This window comes from Myotis yumanensis, unplaced genomic scaffold, assembly GCF_028538775.1.
Source record: "Myotis yumanensis isolate MYYU_CA2020_CCGP unplaced genomic scaffold, mMyoYum1.0.hap1 SCAF_6, whole genome shotgun sequence".
In the NCBI taxonomy this organism is placed as follows: domain Eukaryota; kingdom Metazoa; phylum Chordata; class Mammalia; order Chiroptera; family Vespertilionidae; genus Myotis; species Myotis yumanensis.
Window position 1 is genome coordinate 95,867,650 of NW_027223757.1, and position 23,268 is coordinate 95,890,917.

The window sequence follows — 23,268 nt, forward strand, 5'->3', positions numbered from 1 at the left end:
CTGGACTACCCCTATGCGCTCTTTGACAAATCAGACTAGTCTGTTAATAATGCAAGGGCTGGAAGTCAACAGCATTAGGAGGATTACAAGGGGTCTGGAGAGGTCCACTGCCTCCTGAGGGTGATCTGCAGCGGGTGTGCCTGGTTAGAGGTCACCTTCCATTCAGGCTCCCTGCTGTCCTGGGCACAGAAGGAGCTGGGCTTGTGACCTGGCAGAGACAAACTATAACAAATGGTCCGGCGGAAGGGAAAGAAACCATTTTAACTTTAACAACTTCTATTGAAATGGGATTTTTCTTCTTAAAAATTCCTCTATGGCCATTAAAAAGCCAAATCAAGATTAATTTATCTATTGTATTCAATTTGGCCTGATGTTTGCATAAACACAACAAGAATGGTAACTGACTACCTTTGCTGGAATTTCATGACTTCATCTTAATGTGCCCCGTAGGGCCAAGAAGCCAAGCCATTCAGCTGCCATCAGGCCTGCCTGCAGCATCTGCTGAGTTAGGTGAATCCCTCACCTGTAGCAACTCCACCTGAGCTCATGCTCTAGGCTTTAAGGCCCATCTCAGTAGCCGTCCTACTTGTTGCGGCCCAGAGTGTGTGGGAGTTCCGCAGGGATGCAGAGGCATCCTTATTGATCCCCTTCTACTCTGACCAACTGCCAGTGATGGTAGGGCATGGGCCTGACGCTCCAGCGCCAGCCATCTTCAGGGCTCCCAAGCAGCATATCAGGCTTTTCCCGTGGCACTCTTATTGGCTTCAAGTCTTCAGAGCTCAGACAGGTTTCTTTAAAACATGATACTCCAGTCAAAGTTTTTCATTAATAAAATTACTTTTGGAAATTGTTCTTATTGAATTTATGCAAAGAAATGTATTGCCATGATTTATTAAGCATTGCCAAATTCTAGAGTAATTATATAAGGAGAAAAACATACTGATCTGCTCTAAGATCTTCTGATTTTTCTCGTCAGTCCTTTTCCATGGACTCTTCAGAGTTATAACAAAACAGTAACTGTTGGATTTCTTTTATCAGTCCTCCCTAAGTACTTTGGCATAACTATTTACCCTCTGGCTTACTGGTCTGTACTATTTGAATAATTTCCTTTTAACATTTCTCTTCTCCTTTTTATCACATGCATAACCTTTCTAAATTTTACTCTTTCAAACTAGCCTTTAAACCTTCTTTCTATGTCCGTTAAAAATGCATAACCATGCCTCAGACCTTCTATTCCAAACAGGCCTTTCCCAGTTTTCTACAGTTGAGGTTTTGTGCCACCTCTGACATGGGCATGGCCACACAGGCCTGCAAGACAGTATACAGGCTGCCAACTGTCAACTGTCTCTCGATAGAGACTAAAACCTGATGGGTATTCTTCCCTGCCCAGTTGGGCAACTGCCCTCTTGGCAGCCAGACACCCTTTACTTTTTGGGGTTCACCGCACTCAGTCCCCTTCCAGGACAGTCAACATACATTTAAACCAGCAAGAGAATCAAAGATCAATATAACATATTAATACAATGAAACATAATATTGGCACCATGGCCACTTTAGGCAGCCAAATCCTCCGCTACTAAACATGAGATATGGCAGGGCTATTCAAACATCATGAGCAGATCAGTATGCTTTTCTCCAGGTGACTGGAGGCTACTCCTGACCCTCCTATATAAGGTATAATTGTCCTTGTCTCTTTGGATTATACAATTTTCTGCAGGTATACTTCTTTTCAAGTTAGGGTGAGTCCTGAGGTCGTGAACTTCTTTACCCACACCGAGTCCCCAGGCTGGAAAGGATGTACAGAGTCCGAGGTGGCACTGGCAGGGCATTTCGAACAAGCTTATGGGTGGCTTGTAATTTCTGTAAGAGATCACGTCCAAGTAAGGGGTACAGGCATTCTGGCATGACTAGAAACGAATGAGTTACCCTGTTCTTTCTGAGGTCCACAGTCTTCTTTGATGTCCAAGGAAAAAGGCAGTTTGTTCAGTGGCTCTTAGAACGGGTGTCTTCTTAGATGTTACTGGTCCCATTGGCTCTGAATAGGCTGCTCCAGAATACACCAGGAAACTAACCGGGGGTTCTATTTATCTACAAATATTTTTTTATATCTACCCCAGAATTCCAAAATTTCAAACCAACACAGAAATATCAGAGCAAATCAAAGTCTTTAGTAAACAAACAGACAGAAATTTTGTTGGGTGGACCGATTCCACCTCTGACAGGGAGCAAACACCCTTTCGAAAAAGAACCCAGCGGTTGCTTGGGGCGTTTTGCTATCGGTCAGAGCATTCAGCCTTAAATTAAATATATATTTTTTGTAGACTTCCTTATGTACATGAACAAATATTTATACCTAAGTAGACATATAAACATCAAATAAATATCCACATCTACACCTTTTCAGTGAACAAGTACTTTTACAGTCTTGGGAATTTTGGCAGATAACAGGAACACTGCCCAAGTCCCCTGATGGGGGCATGACAAGAACAGATGTGGAGGCCTTTGGCTGGGGGGTATAAAGTCTCTATTCTTCCTCCCTCGGCACTGCTAAGGACAGGATTATTGGAGAGGTCTGTTCACCTAGGCAAGGCTGTGCTGAGCCATCTGGGGCAAAAGTGGTTTCTGCTTCCATTTTGGCTAAAAGGTCTCTGCCCATTAGAGGGACCCGGTCAACTGGCAAATACAGGCATTCATGAACCACCTGATGGCCGCCTAACTGACATCGGCGGGGGTGGCAGAACAGTCTGCAGCTGTGGTACCGGTAGCTCCAATAATGGTGACTTCCTGTCCTGAGAGGGGAGCTACCTTCTGAGTAACTACCGAGTGCTCTGCCGCTGTATCAACCATAAAGTTCACAGTCTGGCCCCCGATCTTCATTTTGACCATCGGCTCATGGGGGCCCAGTAGGAAAAAGCCCAGTCTGTCCTAGTCGGAGTCAGCTGTTGCCAGTCCGAGGAGGTCTACCTCAGGCGGCTCTGGCCAATAGCGGCTGGGTGGTTTGGATGGCCTTGCCAGCTTCTTCTGGCCTGCCCCTGCCCTGCCTGCCTCTTCACTCCTGCTACTAAACCTTACTCTGTCCCTTCTTACACACGCAGAACTGGACCCAAGGCAGCGAGGTTTGAGAATTTTAAAATTCTTTAACACACATTTTATCATTCATGTTGCAGGGAGGGACCGGGTTGGCTCCTCCTGAATAAAAGAAGTAATCAAAATAAGGCTTATTTTCTACCTTCATTTGTCCCTGGGTGTGGACAACAAATGACACTAATCAGATTGACATAAACGATTTAACCTTTGTTTAGGGAGGCAAATGCAAAGCATTTACTCCCAAGTGTCATTGGTTTAGGGAAGATAGGATTTCTGCTCAGTTTCCCTATTCTACTAGTCCCAGCTTTCTGGTCTATCATGCATTTAATTTTCTTAAAATGTATTCTGTCACAGGAGAAAGTTGTTTTCCTGTACACAGGTAGCTTAACCCCTATATAACTGGGCTTGGACCTCTGCCCAGCAAACTGCAGTCTATAAGTTCAATATGCAGCCTCGGGTTCTCCTAACCCAACGAGGTTTCGGCCAGTCTCTGAGTCAGACTCCTCCTCTCTTGGAGAATTTCAAAGTCCTGATGGCTCCCAGGTCCAGGGAGAGTGCCCTTTTGTTAACTCTTAGGGCCCTGCTTTCTTGCCTTTCTACCAGTTCCCTTCGTGCAGAGCAATAACCAGGCCTCTTTCAAGGGAGTGCACTAGAAGGGGATATCAGCCCCTCCTGTGAGCCAGCTGCTCCCCCTAGGGTCTCCCAGGGGCCCGGCCAGAGCATCCCCCAGCAAATCCAGGAAGCCGCTGCCCTTTTGCAGTGGTATGGACTCAAGCAGGGGGTTCAGGAGCTGGGCAGCGACGGTGGCGTTGATGGCCTGGCTCTCAGGGGCTGAGTCTGCCTAGCGTTCTAAATCACCAGGGCGGCTGCAGATTTTAGCTTTGTTCCTCCTCCGCTTTTCTAAGGGTCTGCTAACACCCCCACCCGCCTTGTCTCAGTCCAGGCCCATTGCTTTTCCTCACAGAGTCGGCCTGGAAAGATAACGGGTGCATAGGGAGGTTTCTTGCAGACAGAAAGCCTGGAGACCATCTGAAATCCAGTTACAGATGCTTTCAGAATCCGGATGAGGGAGGAAGGGAAAGACCAGGTTATGTCCTCTATGAGGATTCTAATAAACAATTGAAAACAGCAAGTTAAACAAAATACAGTCACAGGCAGTAAATCTCTCCACCCTGCAGAGCTGTCCACCAAAGAGATAAGAAAACCATGAATAACAAGTTCTTTGAAATTTGCTACTTTGTTAATTTGCTAAGCAAATAGTCAACTTGAAAAGATTTCTTTCTTGCTTTTTTATAAGCAATCTCAGAACTAAGCAATCTTGGAACCTAGCCAGCCTTTGTGAAACTTCTTTGGGTTGCAACCTTATACCTTTAAATTAATCCTAGATTTTTAAAATTTTAACCTGATACAACAAGATTATACCTCAGAGTAAAGCAATTAAAAGTTCTCTACTGTCTTCCCCTTAAAGCAGGGTTTTTCCTCATGTGTACAAACAGACAGCACAAAGTAGCTTTCGCTTTACACAGACCAGTTCCAGTCCCCCTTCTCTGTAGTAAATTGGCTAGTCCCACACAGACAAAATTTGACCCACCCCATGATGATCCGTGACGAGAGACAGACAAGGGAAGGGGGTGACCTGTTTTCACAGATCCTCACTCAGATACCCTCCTGACCAAAGTCGTGGAGCCACACAAAGGAGAGGAGAGGGCAGGCCCCATCCCTCCACACTCACACACTTTCACCAGACATTTATTCAGAGTTTAAACAATCCATCCAATTCCTAACAATTTCCCAATTCCTGAGGGAGCTCTATAGCCTCCCCTAAACTCTTTGAAATGATCAATCATAATAAAACAGAAAAACACAAAAACAGACAACCAAAAAGACTCAAAAGCCAACCTTCCGACTCCGTGGAAGCAAAACCGAATGGCAGGAGCAACCCGCCTTGTCTCAGATCCTTGTGAGGGAATTCCCCATCCCTCCTGAAGAGATGGGAATTCGCATCCCTCCTGAAGTGGGGGGATGCCTCGTCCCTCCTGAAGACAGAGAGGAACGTCTTCCGACTCTCCCAACCCGTGGTCCTTCGGCAGTGCGTCCACCTAGATCGCTTCGGGCATTACAGAATGAGGGGATCCACATCCCTCAGAAATTAGCTCACACAGGACAGAACACACAACACAGGACAGGACATATAACACACAGAACAGAATACACAACACACAGACACCTACAGCAGTCAGTCAGACTCTCCGGATCGGGGTCCTTCGTGGGTCTTGGGGGTCCCGCACGAGCCCCCAAATGTTATGCCCAGATTTCAAGACCCCCCCACAGAGACACCAGGGAGGGCCAAGTCTGATGCAAAAGCATAGAGTCTTTTATTCAAGCTAGCTTGGTCTCTCTGCCTCCATTACTGGATGCAAGAGGGCCTGGAGTCTTGAAAGAACAAAGAATTTATAGGGCTCGGGGTCGGTGGGGGGGGGGGGGGGGGGGGGGAGGTGAGAGCTCACACCTACCACTGATTTGGTCAATTCTGGTTGGTTGAGTGAGGGCCGGAGGCTAGTGACTCAGGGGTAGGGTGCAGCTAGGTTCTGGATACACAAAGACAGGTGGTCGATAGCAAACTGTTGGCCTTGGGCTAGTTTCCTTGCATTCCTATTGGCTGAGATAAGGGCAGGCTGAGTAACTGATACATTCTATGGCTTTTGCTTGAAGAGGGGTTAGTAATGCAGCTATCAGTCCCGTTTTGTCCTTTCAAGTACATATATCATTGGGAAGAAATATTTTTCAGATTGTGGGGCATAGGTATCCATAGAAGGTGTTGCTGGGTTATATGGGATCCCTATGCTTCATGTTTGAGGAACCTCCATACTGTTTTCCCCAGTGGCTGTACCAATTCACATTCCCACCAGCAGTAATGAGGCTTCCCTTTCCTCCACAACCTCTGCAACACTTGTTATTACTAGTCTTGGTTTTTTTTTTAAATATATTTTATTGATTTTCTTTTTTTACAGAGAGGAACGGAGAGGGATAGAGAACCAGAAACATCAATAAGAGAAAAACATTGATCAGCTGCCTCCTGCAGGCCCCCCACTGGGGGTGTGCCCCCAACCAAGGTACATGCCCTTGACCGGAATCGAACCCAGGACCCTTGAGTCCGCAGGCCGACGCTCTATCCACTGAGCCAAACCGGTTCTGGCACTAGTCTTGTTGATAAATGCCACTCTAACAGGTGTGAGGTGATATCTCCTGGTAGGTTTGATTTGCATTTCCCTAATCGCTAGTGCACTTCAGGAACTTTTCAAATACCTGCTGGCCATTTCTGTCTTCCTGGGCAATGAAATACTGCCATTTGTGACAACAGGGATGGATCTTGGGAATATTATGCTGAGCAGACAAAGCCAAGAAATATATGATTTTACTTATACGTGGCATATGGAACTGAAAGCACAAAATGAGCACACAAATCAATCAAACAAACCCTCACAGAGACAGGAAAGCATGGAAAAGACTGAGGATTCTCAGAGGCATGCGAGTGGGTGTGTGGGAACAGGTGGGCTGCAAAGATTAACCAAAGAACTTAAATGCGAATATACATAGCCCATGGACCCAGAAAGTAGTGTCTTGAAGTCCTGGTGTGGGGCGGTGGAAGAAGGGTCTAGGGGGGCAATAGGACAAAAAAAGGACATCTGTAATACTCTCAAAAATAAAGAGGAAAACAAAACAGTAATAATAGACACACAGGAAAGAAGTGGATAGCACAGGATAATGGAGGTGAAATATATGGCCAAGGAACAAGATTTGACTTTGGGTGGTAAGCCCACAATGTCATACACAGGTGAGGTATCAAAGCTCTGCACTGTTAGTTCCACATAAATTTATTAACCAACATCATCCCAATAAATTTAATTTTCAAAAATTTAAAAAGAACCATAGAGTTACAATGTTAATAATAAATACTAAATAATCTCAAAAGGGATCATGAAAATTTTTAAGGTAATTACCTGAATTAACATTCACATAATTTCCTCAATTCAGAGAATTCATTCATTTTTCCCTGTTTAATTACCACAACAGTGAGCATGAGGTCTCTGTCTACGTGTAGGCAAGTGTGCATGAATCTGTTTATATATGTATTAGTATTTGTTTTGTATCTGCAACTGAAGTTTAAGTTTACATAAGTAGCTTTCAATATTATTGAATATTTTGTTTCTCATATAATTTGCATTAATTTTCTCTCTTTTATTTTACTTCTTTCTTTTCATAATTTTTATTCATTATGGCATTAAATATGTGCTTTCATCTTCATATTGCCCCCCATTTCCTCATTAGTTATTCCTTTCCATTTTTCAGATAAAATTCTGAAGATATTGCATAAATTTTCTCCAATATCTCTTTACTCCCAAACACCTTAAAATGACTGCTTTCTGATGGGTCCAACATTTCCTGCCTTTTTATTGATTGGTCAATTCATTACTTTGCAATTGTCCTGTATGCCTACTAACCTGACCCAGAATTCCTCCAGAAAATCTGGTTCAATATTGTCCAACGCAATCAATTTTTCAACTATATGTAAGATACAACAGGGCTATTGTAAATATGAGAAGAAACAACAGGCAGGTTCAAAAGTAGGTTAAAGTTGAGATAATCAGACAATAATAATATTCTCTTAATATATTTTATTTATTAATTATTATATTGTTTAGCAAACAACTATGCAATTACTTTTGCCCCCCCATTGTATATTTAGTCCCAAAGAACTTTTAATAGAGAGCAACCCCACAAAAATTATAAAATCTTCAAATTAAATTGGGAATGTTTTATAAGGTAACTAACAGAACTGTATTTCTAGATTTTTTTTTGCTTAATTCACTATATTCAGATATTTCCTCCCTTTTAATTTTGGAACAATTATCTCTGAGCCAATGAGAGCTTTCAGCCACTGTTCCTACCTGTGTGTTTTGTGTGTTCCTCTGCAACATGAAAGGCTTTATGTTGGTGCATGTTGTAGAAGAAATTGAATTTTATTCATATTTGTTTCCCATGATATTTACAATTTCACTTTTATTTTTCAGAAAAACTTCAGGAGAATCATCGTAAGTTATTTCTGACAATTCTTAATTGCCAAACCTTTAAAAACAAGGTGATGTCTTAGCATTATCTGCCTTTTTCCCTCTTGACATTCATCGGCTCACTTTTCTTGCGGAAGTCTACTCTTTTTACCTCAATTATTTTGGTCTGTATATTGATCCCATATTAAGTTCTATCTATTTATTTTTTATAACTTCCATCCTTCCTAGTTTCTTCCCTTTTCCATCTGATACCTGTATTTCCCTTTAAACTTTGACATTTTCTGCTTCCCAGAAAATTGGCATATTTACTGTGAATCTTGTGAGGTGAAGAGTATTATCCTAACAGGCATAGTATTTCCACTCCTTATATCTGTCTGTAAAATATTCATTAAATTAGGACCTCTGCCATTTTTTACAAGGTCAGGGGGCCATTTTAAGTAAACTGAGCTATGAGAAAAGATTCCAAATTCCATGAGTACAGCTGCTCCCTCTACTGTGCTGCCACACATTTTCAAAGATCTGATGTCATTCTTTGATGGAGTGTGTCCTTAAGGCCCACGGTTTCACCTCCCCGGTGACCATATTACCCATTCCACAGGTAATTTATACAATCTTTTCTGGCCTTTTTCTTTCCAATTAAATTAAATGTTATTTATTCTTTTGCAATTTTATTCACTCAGGTATTGATTCACAACATTGCAGAAGATTTTTTATGTTTGCAAAAGTATGTTACATCTTAAGGAAAGTTTTTGTGAGATGTATCTTTAGCTCAGAATTGTCTATGTGGATGACGTGAGAACCTGTTTGTCAGAGCATGATCCCCAAAGGTTTATTCATGGAGCCCTGATAGAATCATTCAACGTGTTATTTCCTCGTTTTCTGATGTTATATTTCAATTATGTTTTAGTTTAGAAGCACAGTGGAATTTGGGCAGAGAGCTCCTTATGTTCATAAGCAAGATTCATGTAATGACTGATAAGGACACAGGTGTTGATAGCAGGGTGCTTTTACTATATACAGGCTTCTGCATCACACTGTCAGTACCTGCCTCAGGAATGTGCACTTTTGACACTTTAGTTTCAAAAGTGGAAGGCCCAAAGCAAGACCAAAGATTGATATAGTTTATCCCAGAGGAATTTATCTGATAGGTCTGTCATACTTCCCTTTGCCATCTCATTCCTTTAGCACTGATGGGTATGGAGGTGGACGTGACCCTGGTTCTTATTGGTTACATGGCCTTAGGATCCTTTGGCTGCACTTCTTAGAATGTGGGCCAGTTTCAATCCAAGAATAAGCAACAGAACTGTTTCAAATTAGGATCCTCTTCTCTTCCTGACATTGTGCTTACATCATGTTTGAATGGTTTGTTTCTTTCTTTCACTCTTTCAGATAAGGGTGACCAGGAAGAAAGCAAGTCCCTTACAGGTATTTCACTTTGCACTTACTCCCTTTCATGTTTTTATTTTCCATTTGTTTTGAACTCTCAAAGATCATCTTCCTTACTCCACCACACACATGTACATCATATTTTTTAGGTATTGGTAAGATTTCCATATATGTTTACCATCTTCATTTGTTACTCAGTTTCCCCCATTATTATCTCTCTGATGGTCCTGTCCTTGCAATGTATGAAAATATTTCCTTTCTGAAAAGAATATTTTAGCAATTACTTTACTGCAAAATACTGCTATTTTTACGGTGTCTGTTCTTAAAGTTTTGTCCAATATAGCACCAGACCATACAATGAAGACCGCCCCCAACACACCCCACTCCAGGCAAACAAAGTAGACCACTCACTGTACTTCATCCCTGCCTAGCCATTACTGCCATTTATTACTTCATCTCCCTTCCCTCTGAATTGCTTATGATAAACTTTGTTCAGGCATGATTTAAAATCAGGGTCACATGCTATAAAGTTATGTATGAATCAGTTGACCAAACATTTTGGATAGAGGTACCCATTAACCTTATCTGCATAATCAATAGGAGCAGTAATACAAGATTCTATAAATCCTTGTTTTTAGCAGTTTTATTTTTTTTCATTTTTAAATATATTTTATTGATTTTTCACAGAGAAGAAAGGGTAGGGCTAAAGAGTTGGAAACATCAATGAGAGAGAAACATCAATTAGCTGTCTCCTGCACACCTCCCCTGGGGATGTTCCCACAACCAAGTTACATGCTCTTGACTGGAATTGAACTTGGGACCCTTCAGTCTGCAGGCTGACGTATCCACTGAGCCAAACCAGTTAGGGCTGTTTGTGGCAGTTTTATATGGCCAGCTACCACAATTGAAGAACTGACTATATATATTTAGCTGCAGCCAGATATCTTATTAAAATAAAAACCTTATTCTTATGGGTGAGTAATATCCCATTGTATATAGGTACCACTTCTTCTTTATCCAAGCATCTATAGAAGGTACTTGGCTTGCTTCCATGTCTTATCCACTGTAAATAATGCTACAGTGAACATAGTGGTGCAAATATCATTGGGAATAAATATTTTCAAATTTTGGGGTGTAGGTATCTATAGAAGCTGTTGCTTGGTCATATGGGATCTCTATTCTTCATGTTTGAGGCACCTCCATACTGTTTTCCCCAGTGGCTGTACTAGTTTACATTCCCACGAGCAGTAAATGAGGCTTCCGTTTCCTCCACAACCTCTGAAACACTTGTTATTACTAGTCTTGTTGATAACTGCCACCCTAACAGGTCTGAGTTGGTATCTCCTGGTAGGTTTGATTTGCATTTCCCTAATATCTAGTGCAGTACTGGACCTTTTCAAATACCTGCTGACCATTTGTATATCTTCTTGGGAGATGAAATACTGCCATTAGGGACAACAGTGATGCATTTTTAGAATATCATGGTGAGAAGACAAAGTCAAGGACCATATGATTTCACTCAGACGTGGCATATGAAACCAAAAGCACAAAATGAGCACACAAGACAATCAGACATAACTTGACAGAGACTGGAAAGCATGGAACGGACATAAGTTTCTTTGAGGCAATTGGGGTAGGTGCTTTGGGGGTTAGAGGGGAGACAGTTGTGCTGTCAAGATTAATCAAAGAACTTAAATGCATGTATGCATAGCCATGGACACATAAAATAGTGTCTTCATGACCTGGTGGTGAGGCTGCGGAAGAAGGGTTGAGGGGTTCCATGGGTGGGTGGGGGGCAGGGACTTCTCTAATACTCTCCACAATAAAATTAAAAAGAAATAAAAACCTCATAGACACAGACAATTGTATGGTGGTTACCAGAGGGAAGGGGTGGGCAGTACAGGATAAAGGAGGTGAAATATAGGTGAAAGTAAAAGATTTGTCTTTGGGTGTTAAGCCCACAATGGGATACACAGGTGATGTATCATAGCACTGCACTATTAGTACCACATTATTGTATTAACCAACTTCATACCAATAAATTTAATTATAAGAAACTTTTAAAGAACTGTAGAGATGCAGTATCTTATCTAATAAAGAGGGAATATGCAAATTGACTGTCACACTACAACGGCCAAGATGGCTGCCCCCACAATGGAGGCCGAGTTTCCTTAACAAGCCTTAAGGAGCAATCATCAGGGACCTGAGACTGCGTGGTGCTTGACCAAGGCAGGGGACCTGAGGCTGTGCCCCCCACCAGGTGGGGGTTGACAGGGGACCTCAGGCCATGCCCCCCACCCCAGCAGGGCTTGATGGGGGACCTCTGGCTGCACCCCTCGCCCCGTAGCCAGGCCCAGGGATCTGAGGCAGCACCCACCACCTGGCGGGGCTTCATGTGGGTGTGGCCGGTTGGGTCTGGATCTGGCCCAATGCAGGTGTAGCTGGCCAGGTCTTGTGCGATTTGGATGTACACATGGGTGGGACAGGACTCTGTCAGGAGGAAGATTTTCATATGCATTTTGCTAATTTTTTTCAACTCTGAAACTTCTCTTATAAAGGGCAAATAGCAATATTAAAATATTTCCTCTAATTAATTCCCATTTAATGTGCACGAATTTCGTGCACTGGGCCACTAGTCTATACTAATAAAAGCCTAGGTGGTCCTCTCACCCTCACTCAATGCCCTCACATCAGCACAAGATGGCCACCACAAGATAGCTGCCAAAAGATGGCCGCCCTCATGTTGTCACAAGATGACTGGCAGCAGAGGGCAGTTGTGGGTGATCAGGCCAGTAGGGGAGGGAAGGTGGGGATAAACAGTCCAGCAGGGGAGGCCAGTTTTTGGAGATTGGGCTGGCAGGAGAGGGTATTTGAGGGTGAATGGGCCAGCAGGGTAGGGCAGTTGGGTAGGACCAGAACTGCAGGGAATGGCAGTTAGGGGCAACCAGGCCATCAGGGGAGGGAAGTTGTGGGCAATGAGCCAGAAGGGGAGAGCAGTTGGGGGCGATCAGCCAGGCAGGGGAGGGCAGTTAGAGGTGACCCCACCAGCAGGGGAAGGCAATTTGGGGCAACCAGGCCAGCAGGGGAGGTCAGTTGGGGGCAAGATCAGGCCAGGAGAGGAGGGCAGTTGGGGGCAATCAGGCCAGCAGGGGAGGGCAGTTGGAGGCCATTGGGCAGGCAAGGGAGGGAAGTTGGGGAAAAGGGGCCAGCAGGTGAGGGCAGTAGGGGACGATCGGGCTGACAGGGGAGCAGTTAGGCATCAATCAGGCCAGCAGGGGAGCGGTTAGGGAGCAGTTAGGCTGGCAGGCAGAAGTGGTTAGGGACAATCAGGCAGGCGGGCGAGAGTTTAGGACCCAGCAGTCCCGGATTGTGAGAGGGATCCCAGGTTAAATAGGGTGCAGTTCAGGCTGAGGGACACCCCCCCCCCCCCCCCCGTGCACGAATTTCATGCACTGGTCCTCTTGTTAATAATAAAACACTAAATAATCTCAAAAGAGATCACACACAAAACAATTAAGGTAAGTACCAGAACTAATGTTTGCATAATTTCCTCAATTCAGAAAATTCATTCATATTTCCCTGTTTAATTACCTCAAAAGGGAGCTTTCAGCCATATTTGTGTGCAGGCACATGTGTGTATATTTGTGTATATATGTGTGCGTATTTGTTTTATATCTGCATCCTAAGTTTAAATACACAGTTTTCAATATTTTTGAATTTTTTGTGTTTCTAATAAAATTTACATTAATTTTCCCCTTTTGTTTTTCAAACTTGAGGAGATATTGGGTAAATTTTCTCTCATATCCCTTTACTTCCAAACACCTTAAAATGACTGCCTTCTGATGTGTCTAACATTTCCTGCCTTTTTATTGATTAACCAATTCATTACTTTGCTCTTCTCCTAGATGCCTACTAACCTAACCCAGATTTCCTCCAGAAAATGTTTCAATATTGTCCAAGTCAATCTATTGTTGCAGCTATAATATACAACAATAGGGGCCCAGTCCATGAATTTGTGCACCTTGAAAGGAATTGTAGGCCCTGTGGCTGTGGTGGGCAAAGGGGTGGGTCTTGGCCCATCCTCCACGCCCCCACCTGGTCCCTCCTGCCATGGCCTCCAATCCCCTGTCTGCAGGCAGCCTTGCTACCGCAGGCCCCGCTCCCACACTCTGAGGGCGCTGGCCCCGCTCATACCTGCTGACTGTGGGGAGCAATTGGGGCGGGCACCAGCACTGGGTGTGAGCAGGGCCAGCATCAGTAGTGGGTACTAGTGGCACCTGCTGCCCCGATCGCCCCTCAGGAGCAGGGGTAGGTGGAGAAGCCCTCAGGGACAAACAGGGCTGGCAGCCGCCTCTCGCACATGCTCAAGGTGCCAAGTGATCAGGGCCGGCGCTGGGCACTGGCAATGGGTGCGAGTGGCGGCTCTGGCGTCTGCAGTGAGTGTGGCAGTGTGGGCTCCAGCAGCAGGTGTGAGTGCCCAGCGGGATGGTGGCTGGAGGGAACAAAAAATTTTCAGTAACCACCAGAGGTATGCCCCAATGACAGTGCCCGACGCCCTGCCTTGGTCTGGCTCACCAGCTCCACCATCCTATCGCAGCCGATGCAGCCATGTTCCCCATGTGACCCCTTGTGGTCAGCGCATGTCATAGCGACCAATTATTCAGTTCAGTTGTTTGGTTGTTCTGCTGTTCGGTCTATTTCAGTGGTTCTCAACCTTCTGGCCCTTTAAATACAGTTCCTCATGTTGTGACCCACCCATAAAATTATTTTCCTTGCTACTTCATAACTGTAATGTTGCTACTGTTATGAATAGTAATGTAAATATCTGATATGCAAGATGGTCTTAGGCGACTCCTGTGAAAAGGTCGTTCGACCAATCGCGACCCACAGGTTGAGAACCGCTGGTCTACTTGCATATTAGGGTTTTATATATTTACTAGAGCCCTGATGCACGAAATTCGTGCAAGAGTAGGCCTTCCTTCCCCTGGCTGCCGGCACCGGCTTTCCTCTGGCACCCAGGACCCGGGCTTCCCTTCAGCTGCTGGCAGGCACCCAGCACCCAGGCTTCTCTCACAGCCCCAGCTTTGTCCATAAGGGTGTCTGGCAGGGCATTCAGTCTAATCAGCATATTACACTTTCATTACTATAGATAGATACATCTGAGTCATTGGCATTTTCAGTGACTGGGGTGAACATTTAGTCCAACAAATGCCCAGGTCTTTGGATTTAGAACTCGTTTTACTTATATTTATTACTTCATTCCTTTCCTTTCATGAGATTTAATGAAGATGAGCTGCATTTGGGGCATGAATTGAAATAGAAACCCATATAAAACAAAATTCTGTACTCATGGGTTGACAAAAATTGTTCTGAATCAGGCCTCTCAGGCACTAAACTCTGTATTTTCTCTATAAACAAGGATTCAAGCTTCTCAGTTTTGCTGTTTTGGGCTATGTTATACAACTGAGCTTTAGCAAAAATGAGAACTGACTACATAAATTTAGTAGCAGCCAAAAACCATATAAAGCAAGCACACGGAGTAATAAAAGTCTAAATAAAAATTTAAATCAGTCATGTACATTTTAAAAAGGTAGTTACCAAGATTATTATTCCTAAAATTATTTTTCTCAATTTAGTAAATTCACTCATTTTCACATTTTTGGATAGAATATTCTCTAGATGAAAGGTAGCAGCCATCTGCCACTGTTGGTACCTTTATTTTGTACATGATGTATATACATGTGTGTGTTTATCTACATCTGACTATGTTTAACATTATGTTGAAATTTTTCAAAAAATTAATTTGTATGCTTGTTTATTATTGTACTTTCATGGATTTATATATATATATATATATATATATATATATATATATATATATTATTTCAGAGAGAGAAACATCAATTATGAGAGAGAATCATTGATCGGCTGCCTCCTGCATGTCCCCTATTGGGGACTGAGCCTGAAACCTTGGCATATACTCTTACAGGGAATCAAACTATGACCTCCTGTTTCATAGATTGATGCTCAACCACTGAGCCACACCAGCAGGGCTACACAGATATTTTTATTTTATTTGCCAGATGATCTTAAGAAATTGTTTCGTGCCCTAACTGGTTTGACTCAGTGGATAGAGAGTCAGCCTGCGGACTGAAGGTCCCAGGTTCGATTCCAGTCAAGGGCATGTACCTTGGTTGTGGGCACATCCCCAGTAGAGTGTGTGCAGGAGACAGCTGATCGATGTTTCTCTCTCATGGATGTTTCTAACTCTCTCTCCCTCTTCCTTCCTCTCTGTAAAAAATCAATAAAATATATTTTTAAAAAAGAAATTGTTTCATGTATTTTTCTGACAACCCTATATCAGAAAACTCTTTGACTTATTTCTTGGTGTCTTTGCCATTCCCTGTCTTTTTCTCTATATGTTCTTCCCCCTTCTCCTGGATGTACAATTTTCCACCCCCCCATTTTTGGATATGAACATGTTTCTTATGAACTTATCTCCATTTCTGTTTTGTCATCCTCCATCATTTACCATCGCACCCTATTTGATTCCATGCCTTTCTTTCCTTACAACATGAACTTCATTTGTCTTCCAGAGACTTGCCATAGTTTCATGATGAATATTGTGAGATGAAGGCGATTAGGAAAATAGGCACATGGTTACCATTCATATGTTTCTAGAAAATGTCTGCTAAGTTGGGACCTTTTTAAGTATTCAAGATGACAGGGCCATTACTATGCTATCAATAATTCCCCAAATTTTATTAAATGAGAGAAGACTCCAAACTTCTATTGTTCTGTCAAAGACCGTGTAAATTCAGATGTCATTCATTGCTGGAGAGTGAACCCCAGGATCACTTTTCCATTGCCTTTGATTATATAACCCACGTTTTTGCAGTATTCAAATATTTTGCATAATTTTACAGGCCTCTTTCTATTTATTTCCCACCATTGCATCTCTTCTTTTTTTTTTCACTTGCATTGACAGAATTATTAATTTTGTAAAATGTAATTATTTTATGTTTGTAGAAAGTCATTATAACTTAATAAAATGTCATTAATAGTATATCTCAATTACAAAGTTTTAATTTCTTACCATGAAAAGTTATCATCCTAGGATATACCTAAAATATGTTTTTCATAAACACTAATATAATCATTACAGGTTTAACATCCTTCTTTTCCTACTGATATTTTTTCAATTATAAATTTGTTACCAAAATGAATGGAATTTAGTAATATATCTTGTTAATCCATAGAACAGGCTTCATATGACAGTAGATACAGACACGGTCATGGACAGATGGGTGTTTTAATGTATACATACTCATCACTTTTTAAGTATCTATCTAATACATGTGAAAGTGTTTGCATTTAATTTTGAGAAAAGGAAAGCTCAATGAAACACAAATGATTAATGCCATTTATCTCAGATGTCCCAGTTTATCTCCTTCCATTGTGCTATCTCGTATTATTGTGTTAACTAGAGGCCTGGTCCATGACATTTTTGCATTGGAGTTGGGGCGAGGTCCATCAGCCCAACCTGCACCCTCTCACAAGGAGCGGGCCTAAGCTGGCAGGCGGACATCCCCTGAGGGGTCCTTAGCACTGCACTCACAGCCATGAGCCCAGCTTCTGGCTGAGTGGTGCTCCCCCTGTGGGAGTGCACTGACCACCAGGAAGAAGCTCCTGCATTAAGCCTCTGGCCCCTGGTGGTCAATGTGCATCATAGTGACTGGTCTTTCCACCATTTGGTCGATTTGCATATTAGGATTTTATTATATAGGATTCCTTTTGCACCAATAGGTGGGAGAAAGTAAAATAGTTTTGTCTCTGTTTGATGAAGCAGAGGTATAGATCAATTTGAACCATGTAGCAAACTATAAAAGGGTTTCAAATTTTTGTTCTTCCTGACACTGTGCTCTCATTCTTAATGAACTGGTTCTTTCTTCCTTTTATTTTTCAGCCAAGGATGGACAAAAAATAGGCAAGTACAATGAATGTATTTCACTGTGTATTTAATTGCTTCATCTTTTCTCTATATGTCAGCTCCCCCTTCTTCTTCATTTTTGCTTTATCTTTGCCTTCAATTCTCAATGATCATATTTTCAACTAACATATACATTTCTATCATTTTGCTTTGTTGTCTTCTCAGCTGAAGTTGCCATCATCATTTGTTATTCAGTTTCTCTCATACTACCTCTGATTTCTGCTACTGTTGCAAACAATGTGGACAGATCCATCTGTCAATATAATTTTATTAACAATTTACCTGATAAGTTTTGTACTTTTAATATTTCTGATGTATGAATTTATCCAATAAAGACTTAGGTAAATTGATTTTTAAATCTTCTACTCTCAGTACCTCAATTCTCTTTCTTTCAAGTGATTTTGTTTACATTAGCTCATTTAGGCATAAATTAAAATAGAAATGCAAATACAGGTAGGTTTTGTTCACAGCTGGACAAAAATATTGTGATTAAATGTGTCTGGAAACTAACCCCACATTTTCTTAGGACCAGTGGTTCAGTGTTCTCTAATTCAGTGCTTTAAGCAACTTTATACCACATAGCTATGCAATAGTAAGAATTGACTAATCTATAATAATAAAAGCATAATATGCTAATTAGACCAGACATCCTTCCGGATGTCCTTCTGGATGACCTTCCGGATGAAGCCTGGGCTGTGAGGGAAGCCCAGGTCCCAGGTGCCTGCCAGCAGCCGGAGGGGAGCCTGGGTCCCCTGGGGGTTGGAGAGAAACCTGGGTCTCAGGTACCAAAGTGAAGCCTGGGTCCCGGGTGCCAGAGGGAAGCTGGTGCCAGCAGCCAGGGGAAAGAAGGCCTACTCTTGCATGAATTTTGTGCATCGGGCCTCTAGTCAAATAATAAAAGTCTAAATAATATTGAGTATTAAAAGTTTAAGAACAATTTAAATGTAGTCATCATACTAATATTACTAAGTTTTTTTTTCTCTCCATTTAATAATTTTTTTTTCCTTTTTAACCAACTTTTATGTATGGACTTCTCCTACATTAAGTTATCTCCATTTATGTCCCATTATTCCCAATTTCTTTTTTTTTTTCATTCCATATTGTTCATTTCTCCCTTATAAGCATAGGCTTTTTTTTTTTTTTTGCCAGAGACTTGTTATATTTTCACTAAGCAGTGATGAGATAGAGAGCATTCGATTGATATACTCATAGTTTCTCCCCCTCCCCACTGCTCTCTCTCACTCATGGCTGTCATGTAGTAGAGCCTATTTCTATGTAACTGATACTTCCCCAAACCTTAAGAGATGGGAGTAGTCAACAAACTTGCTGAGTAAGTTTCTCTGTCCATTGTCTTACCAGAGATGTGTAAATTCTGATGTCATTCTTTGGCCAACTGTGAACATGAGGCTCAATCTTCCACTCCCCTTGATCATATAGCCTAAGGGTTCACAGTATACAAATATTTCTCTTTTTTATTGAATTTATTGGAGTGACATTGGTTAACACAATTATACAGGTTTGATTTGAAAAATTCCACAGCATATCATCTGTTCACTGTATTATGTGTTCACCACCCCAAGTCAAGTCTCCATCCATCACCATTTAAGTCCCTTCCACCAACCCAACCTCTCCCTTCAGCAATCATCAAGTTGTTGGAGGGATTTAGCAAAAAAAAAAAATAGAAAAACAGAGCAGTATACAAATATTTTACACAATTTTTCCTGGCTTATTTCCTACCCACCACAGTGTTTATTCTTTATATTTATGCATTTTATTGGCATAGTAGGTAATTCTACAAAATGCAAATATTTTATGATACAGAAGAATTTTTTAAGTTATACTAGTATATATAAATTCTATTTTTTTCTGTAAATGACTCGAGAAGCTAACATCTTCAGATGTTTCTGAAAATATAATTTTCCCCTTTATCAATAATATTTTTATTATATTTTGTTTTTAGATTGAATGGTATTTGGGAATATATCTCTTTAATGTATGTGGCAGGCTTCATATGACTAGTGCTGCAGATACAGTTTTGGTCAGATGGATGCTTTTACTGTATTCTCCTCATTGCTTTTTAAAATCTCTGTCTTGTACATGTGTGTGTTTTTGCATTTTATTCTGCAAAAAGGTAGAAGGTTCAATGAAAGACAAATGATTAATTTTGTTTGTACCACAGGAAGGCACTTTCTCTCATGATGTCATTTCCTATCTTAATCTTCCTTCTACAAGTGGATGATGGAAGAAAGGCTAAATTCAAGTCCTATGAGTTATGCTTATCTCTCAAAGCTTCTAGTCTTCTGTCTTTGTTTGATTCTACACTATAGCAGTAGAATAGGGTATAGTAATATAATAAAATATACTTTAGTCAGCAAAGAATTTAAAGCATTATCTTTCTAAATTTCCATAATATTTTCTAAAGTTCAAGCCACAAGTTCTTCCCAATTTTCTCCTTCCTTCCTGTCTTTATTTTAGCCACACTCCTTCCACTCTTCCTCCTCCCTTCCCACCTTTTTTAAAATTAATTAATTCTTTATTTTTTAAAATATATTTTATTAATATTTTTACAGAGAGGAAGGGAGAGGGATAGAGAGTTAGAAACATCGATCAGCTGCCTCCTGCACACTCCCTACTGGGGATGTGCCTGCTACCAAGGTACATGCCCTTGTCCGGAATTGAACCTGGGACCCTTTAGTCTGCAGGCTGATGCTCTATCCACTGAGCCAAACCAGTTAGGGCAACCCCTCCCACCTTTAGTTGCTTTCCTATTTCTAGCTATCCTTCACCTAGGTTTTATCATCATCTTTGAAAAATGGAATATGAAGATATAGTATAGAAAGAGAAGGTCCAAATGATTCAGAAGAAGAAATATGACAAAAACAGAGTTAAATGGAAGAGACAATGAGAGAAAACACAAAAGGAAAGAAAAAAAGTAATGATTTTCTCTTTTATTCTTTTGCAGTTGGGACTAAATCATTCTATGCTGGTGAGTGACATGGACTCTGATGAAGAATATGCTATTATCAAAGAAATCTTAAATTAACATGTAGTGTGTGCAAGAAAATATATTAAAAATCAAACTCCAAAACATACATTTCATTAAATCAATAGACTATTCAATATATTAACAAAGGTGTTTAAAATATTAAATTATAGTGGTTTTCTTTAACTTTACTTTTAATGTTGACATTATTATAGATATCCCCATCCCCCCCCTCATTGCCCATTTCCACCCAGCCCCACTCCCCCTTTCCTCTGGCCATCACCACACTGTTGTCTGTGTCTGTGGGCTCCGCATAATGTTCTTTAGCTCATCCCATCACATTCTTTTATCCATCCCCCTTTCGTGCTGAGAGTTGTCAGTGTTCCACATATTCATGCCTCTATTTCTATTTTGTTTGACAGTTAATTTTATCATTTGAGTCCATATATAAGTGAGGTCACATGGCGTTTGTGGAACACTGCATGGCAGTAAAAAATAAAACCTCTTACATTTTTGACAGCATAGATGGACCTAGAGATTATTTTGCTAAGTTAAACAATCCAGTCAGAGAAAGACAAATAGCAGCTTTATAAAAATATTGTATCTCACGTTATGCTCTGATAGATAAAGGATGAGATAACTATAGCAAAAACATGTATTTGGTTAGACAGGCAGTATTCTTTATTTCTTTCCAATTTCCTAAATAGGTTATAGACACTTACCAGATGCAAAGGTCAGATGAAACACATAAGGGTAGTCAGTTCCTCAAGTCAGATATAACTCAGTGGGCTGTGAAAAGAGGTGCAAGTACATGGACAAGTATTTCCATTGCTGCTTTCATTCCTGAATTAATGCTTAGGAATTCATACTCAGATATTCTGGGAGGGCAAGAGCTTTATCTTTCAGGTGGTGGGTCTTCATGTTGGTATGTTTCTTGCAGCTTGGAAGAAAGAAGGATCGAAAGCTGGTGAGTGTGTGGTGGTACAGAGGGACCCTGCTCCTTTGGAGGTGCAGTCAGGGGAAGATGAGTGGAGGAGCGCTGGGTCTGCCCAGAACCAGAGAAGCCCTCACAGAATGGGGACCCCCTGGCCCAGGCAACTGAGACTTTTCCAGGAAACATGATGGTTCATTTCTCTTTGCAGTAAATGTGATCCTGGATGCAGCCACTGCCCACCCTGCCCTCCTCCTGTCTGAAGATGGGAAGCAAGTAACCTGGCAAGAGCCTTTTCAGGATCTACCCAGCTCCTCACAGAGATTTGTCTCCCTTCCCTGTGTGCTGGGTCAGCAGGGCATCAGCTCAGGGAAATGCTACTGGGAGGTAGAGGTTGGGGACACGCAGTACTGGGACCTGGGAATTTGTAGGGATACTGTAAAAAGGAAGGGGAGGGTCACAATGTCCCCACAGAATGGTTTCTGGGCCATCAGGCTGTATGACGGGGAATACTGGGCTCTCACCTCCCCAGAAACTCGTCTTACTCTAAGAGAAAGACCCCTTCGTGTGGGGATATTCCTGGATTATAAGGCTGGAGAAGTATCTTTCTGTAACATGACAGATGGGTCCCATATTTTCACCTTCCCCAAGAACACATTTAATGGTGTCCTAAGACCACTTTTCAGACTTTGGTCCTCTGGCTCAGGGCCCTTGAGCATCGTCCATGTGGAGGAGAAGTGACTGATGTACTTTATAGGCCAACCCTTCCCTGAGTAATGATGACATTGGGCCCGAAAGGTTATCCCAATTCTCCCACCAGCCACTAATTAGTTTTTTCTACCTTAATGGTTCAATCTCAAGATAAAGATCTGGCACACAGACTTATGGTTGCATCATGCTTAATGGTTTTACTTGCTTGCTGGGTACAGTATATATTGACCGCAGCTAAATCACCTCCTCCATCACCTTGTTTGGGATCAAAGGGAGTATACAAGTGCACTGGCCTGAGAAATGAAAATAGAAAAGAAAAAAACTTAACTCTCCTTTCCCATATAAGAAACTTAACAATCTATTCCTATATGTATATGTATTTCAGAATTTCAAAACAACATAGTTATCTTTCAGATTAATTCAGGTGATCTATCTATTAGATTATAAGTCCCTCCCCTATCAATTTTGCCATCTTTCATTATAGTTTCTTCTAATTATTACGATGCCCTATGGCAGCCTAGTATAAACATTATATTGTCAGGCCTCCCCTGCTGAATGTGACTGAATAATGACCAAGGCATTGTAAGCTGAAGTACTGTGATTTCTAAGATGTGTCCTTAAAGGAAAAATGTGTGCTGTTCTTGTTGTCTTTGCTTACTGATGGCCATAATGTGGCATGATGGATAAAACTCTAAGGCCATCTCTGACCATGTCAATGATAGGACAGCAGAGAAGACAGAATGAGCTTGGGTTTGTGACAATGTCAAAACTTAACTGTTGCTCAATTTCTGACTGTTTTCAGTGAGAAATAAACTTTTATATCTTTAAGCCATTTATATGTTGGACATTTGTAATTTATGGTGGACTCTACTCTAACTGGTGCACCCTCCCTTTATGAGTGGCAGCGCATGGCATCCAGGTTGAATAATCAGGTGAAACAGAAAATGTAGCATTCTGTGCCTGGTTTCTTAGCTCCTCCTACTCCTCCAGTGTGTAGGTCTCTTTAGGGCTCTCAGTTTCTACTGAGTTATCATCACTCCTGACTCACTTCCTACCCTTCCTACTTAGGGACCATGGTGTACAATTTTAAGTATTCTCTGGAAAAAAAGTG

At 41.6% G+C, this 23,268-nt stretch overlaps 1 protein-coding gene across 1 annotated transcript in view; it reads left to right on the forward strand.

The window, feature by feature from the left end:
• Positions 1-22,989, forward strand: part of LOC139012960 (E3 ubiquitin-protein ligase TRIM38-like) — a 150,124-nt gene extending 127,135 nt beyond the window's left edge. Inside the window, exons 32-37 of the mRNA XM_070419145.1 lie at positions 8,160-8,180; positions 9,546-9,581; positions 17,509-17,529; positions 20,495-20,518; positions 21,456-21,482; positions 21,658-22,989. Of these exons, the coding sequence (XP_070275246.1) occupies positions 8,160-8,180; positions 9,546-9,581; positions 17,509-17,529; positions 20,495-20,518; positions 21,456-21,482; positions 21,658-22,187 (659 nt within the window). The 3' untranslated portion in view covers positions 22,188-22,989. The remainder of the gene's footprint in view (positions 1-8,159; positions 8,181-9,545; positions 9,582-17,508; positions 17,530-20,494; positions 20,519-21,455; positions 21,483-21,657) is intronic.
• Positions 22,990-23,268: the final 279 nt, after the last annotated feature.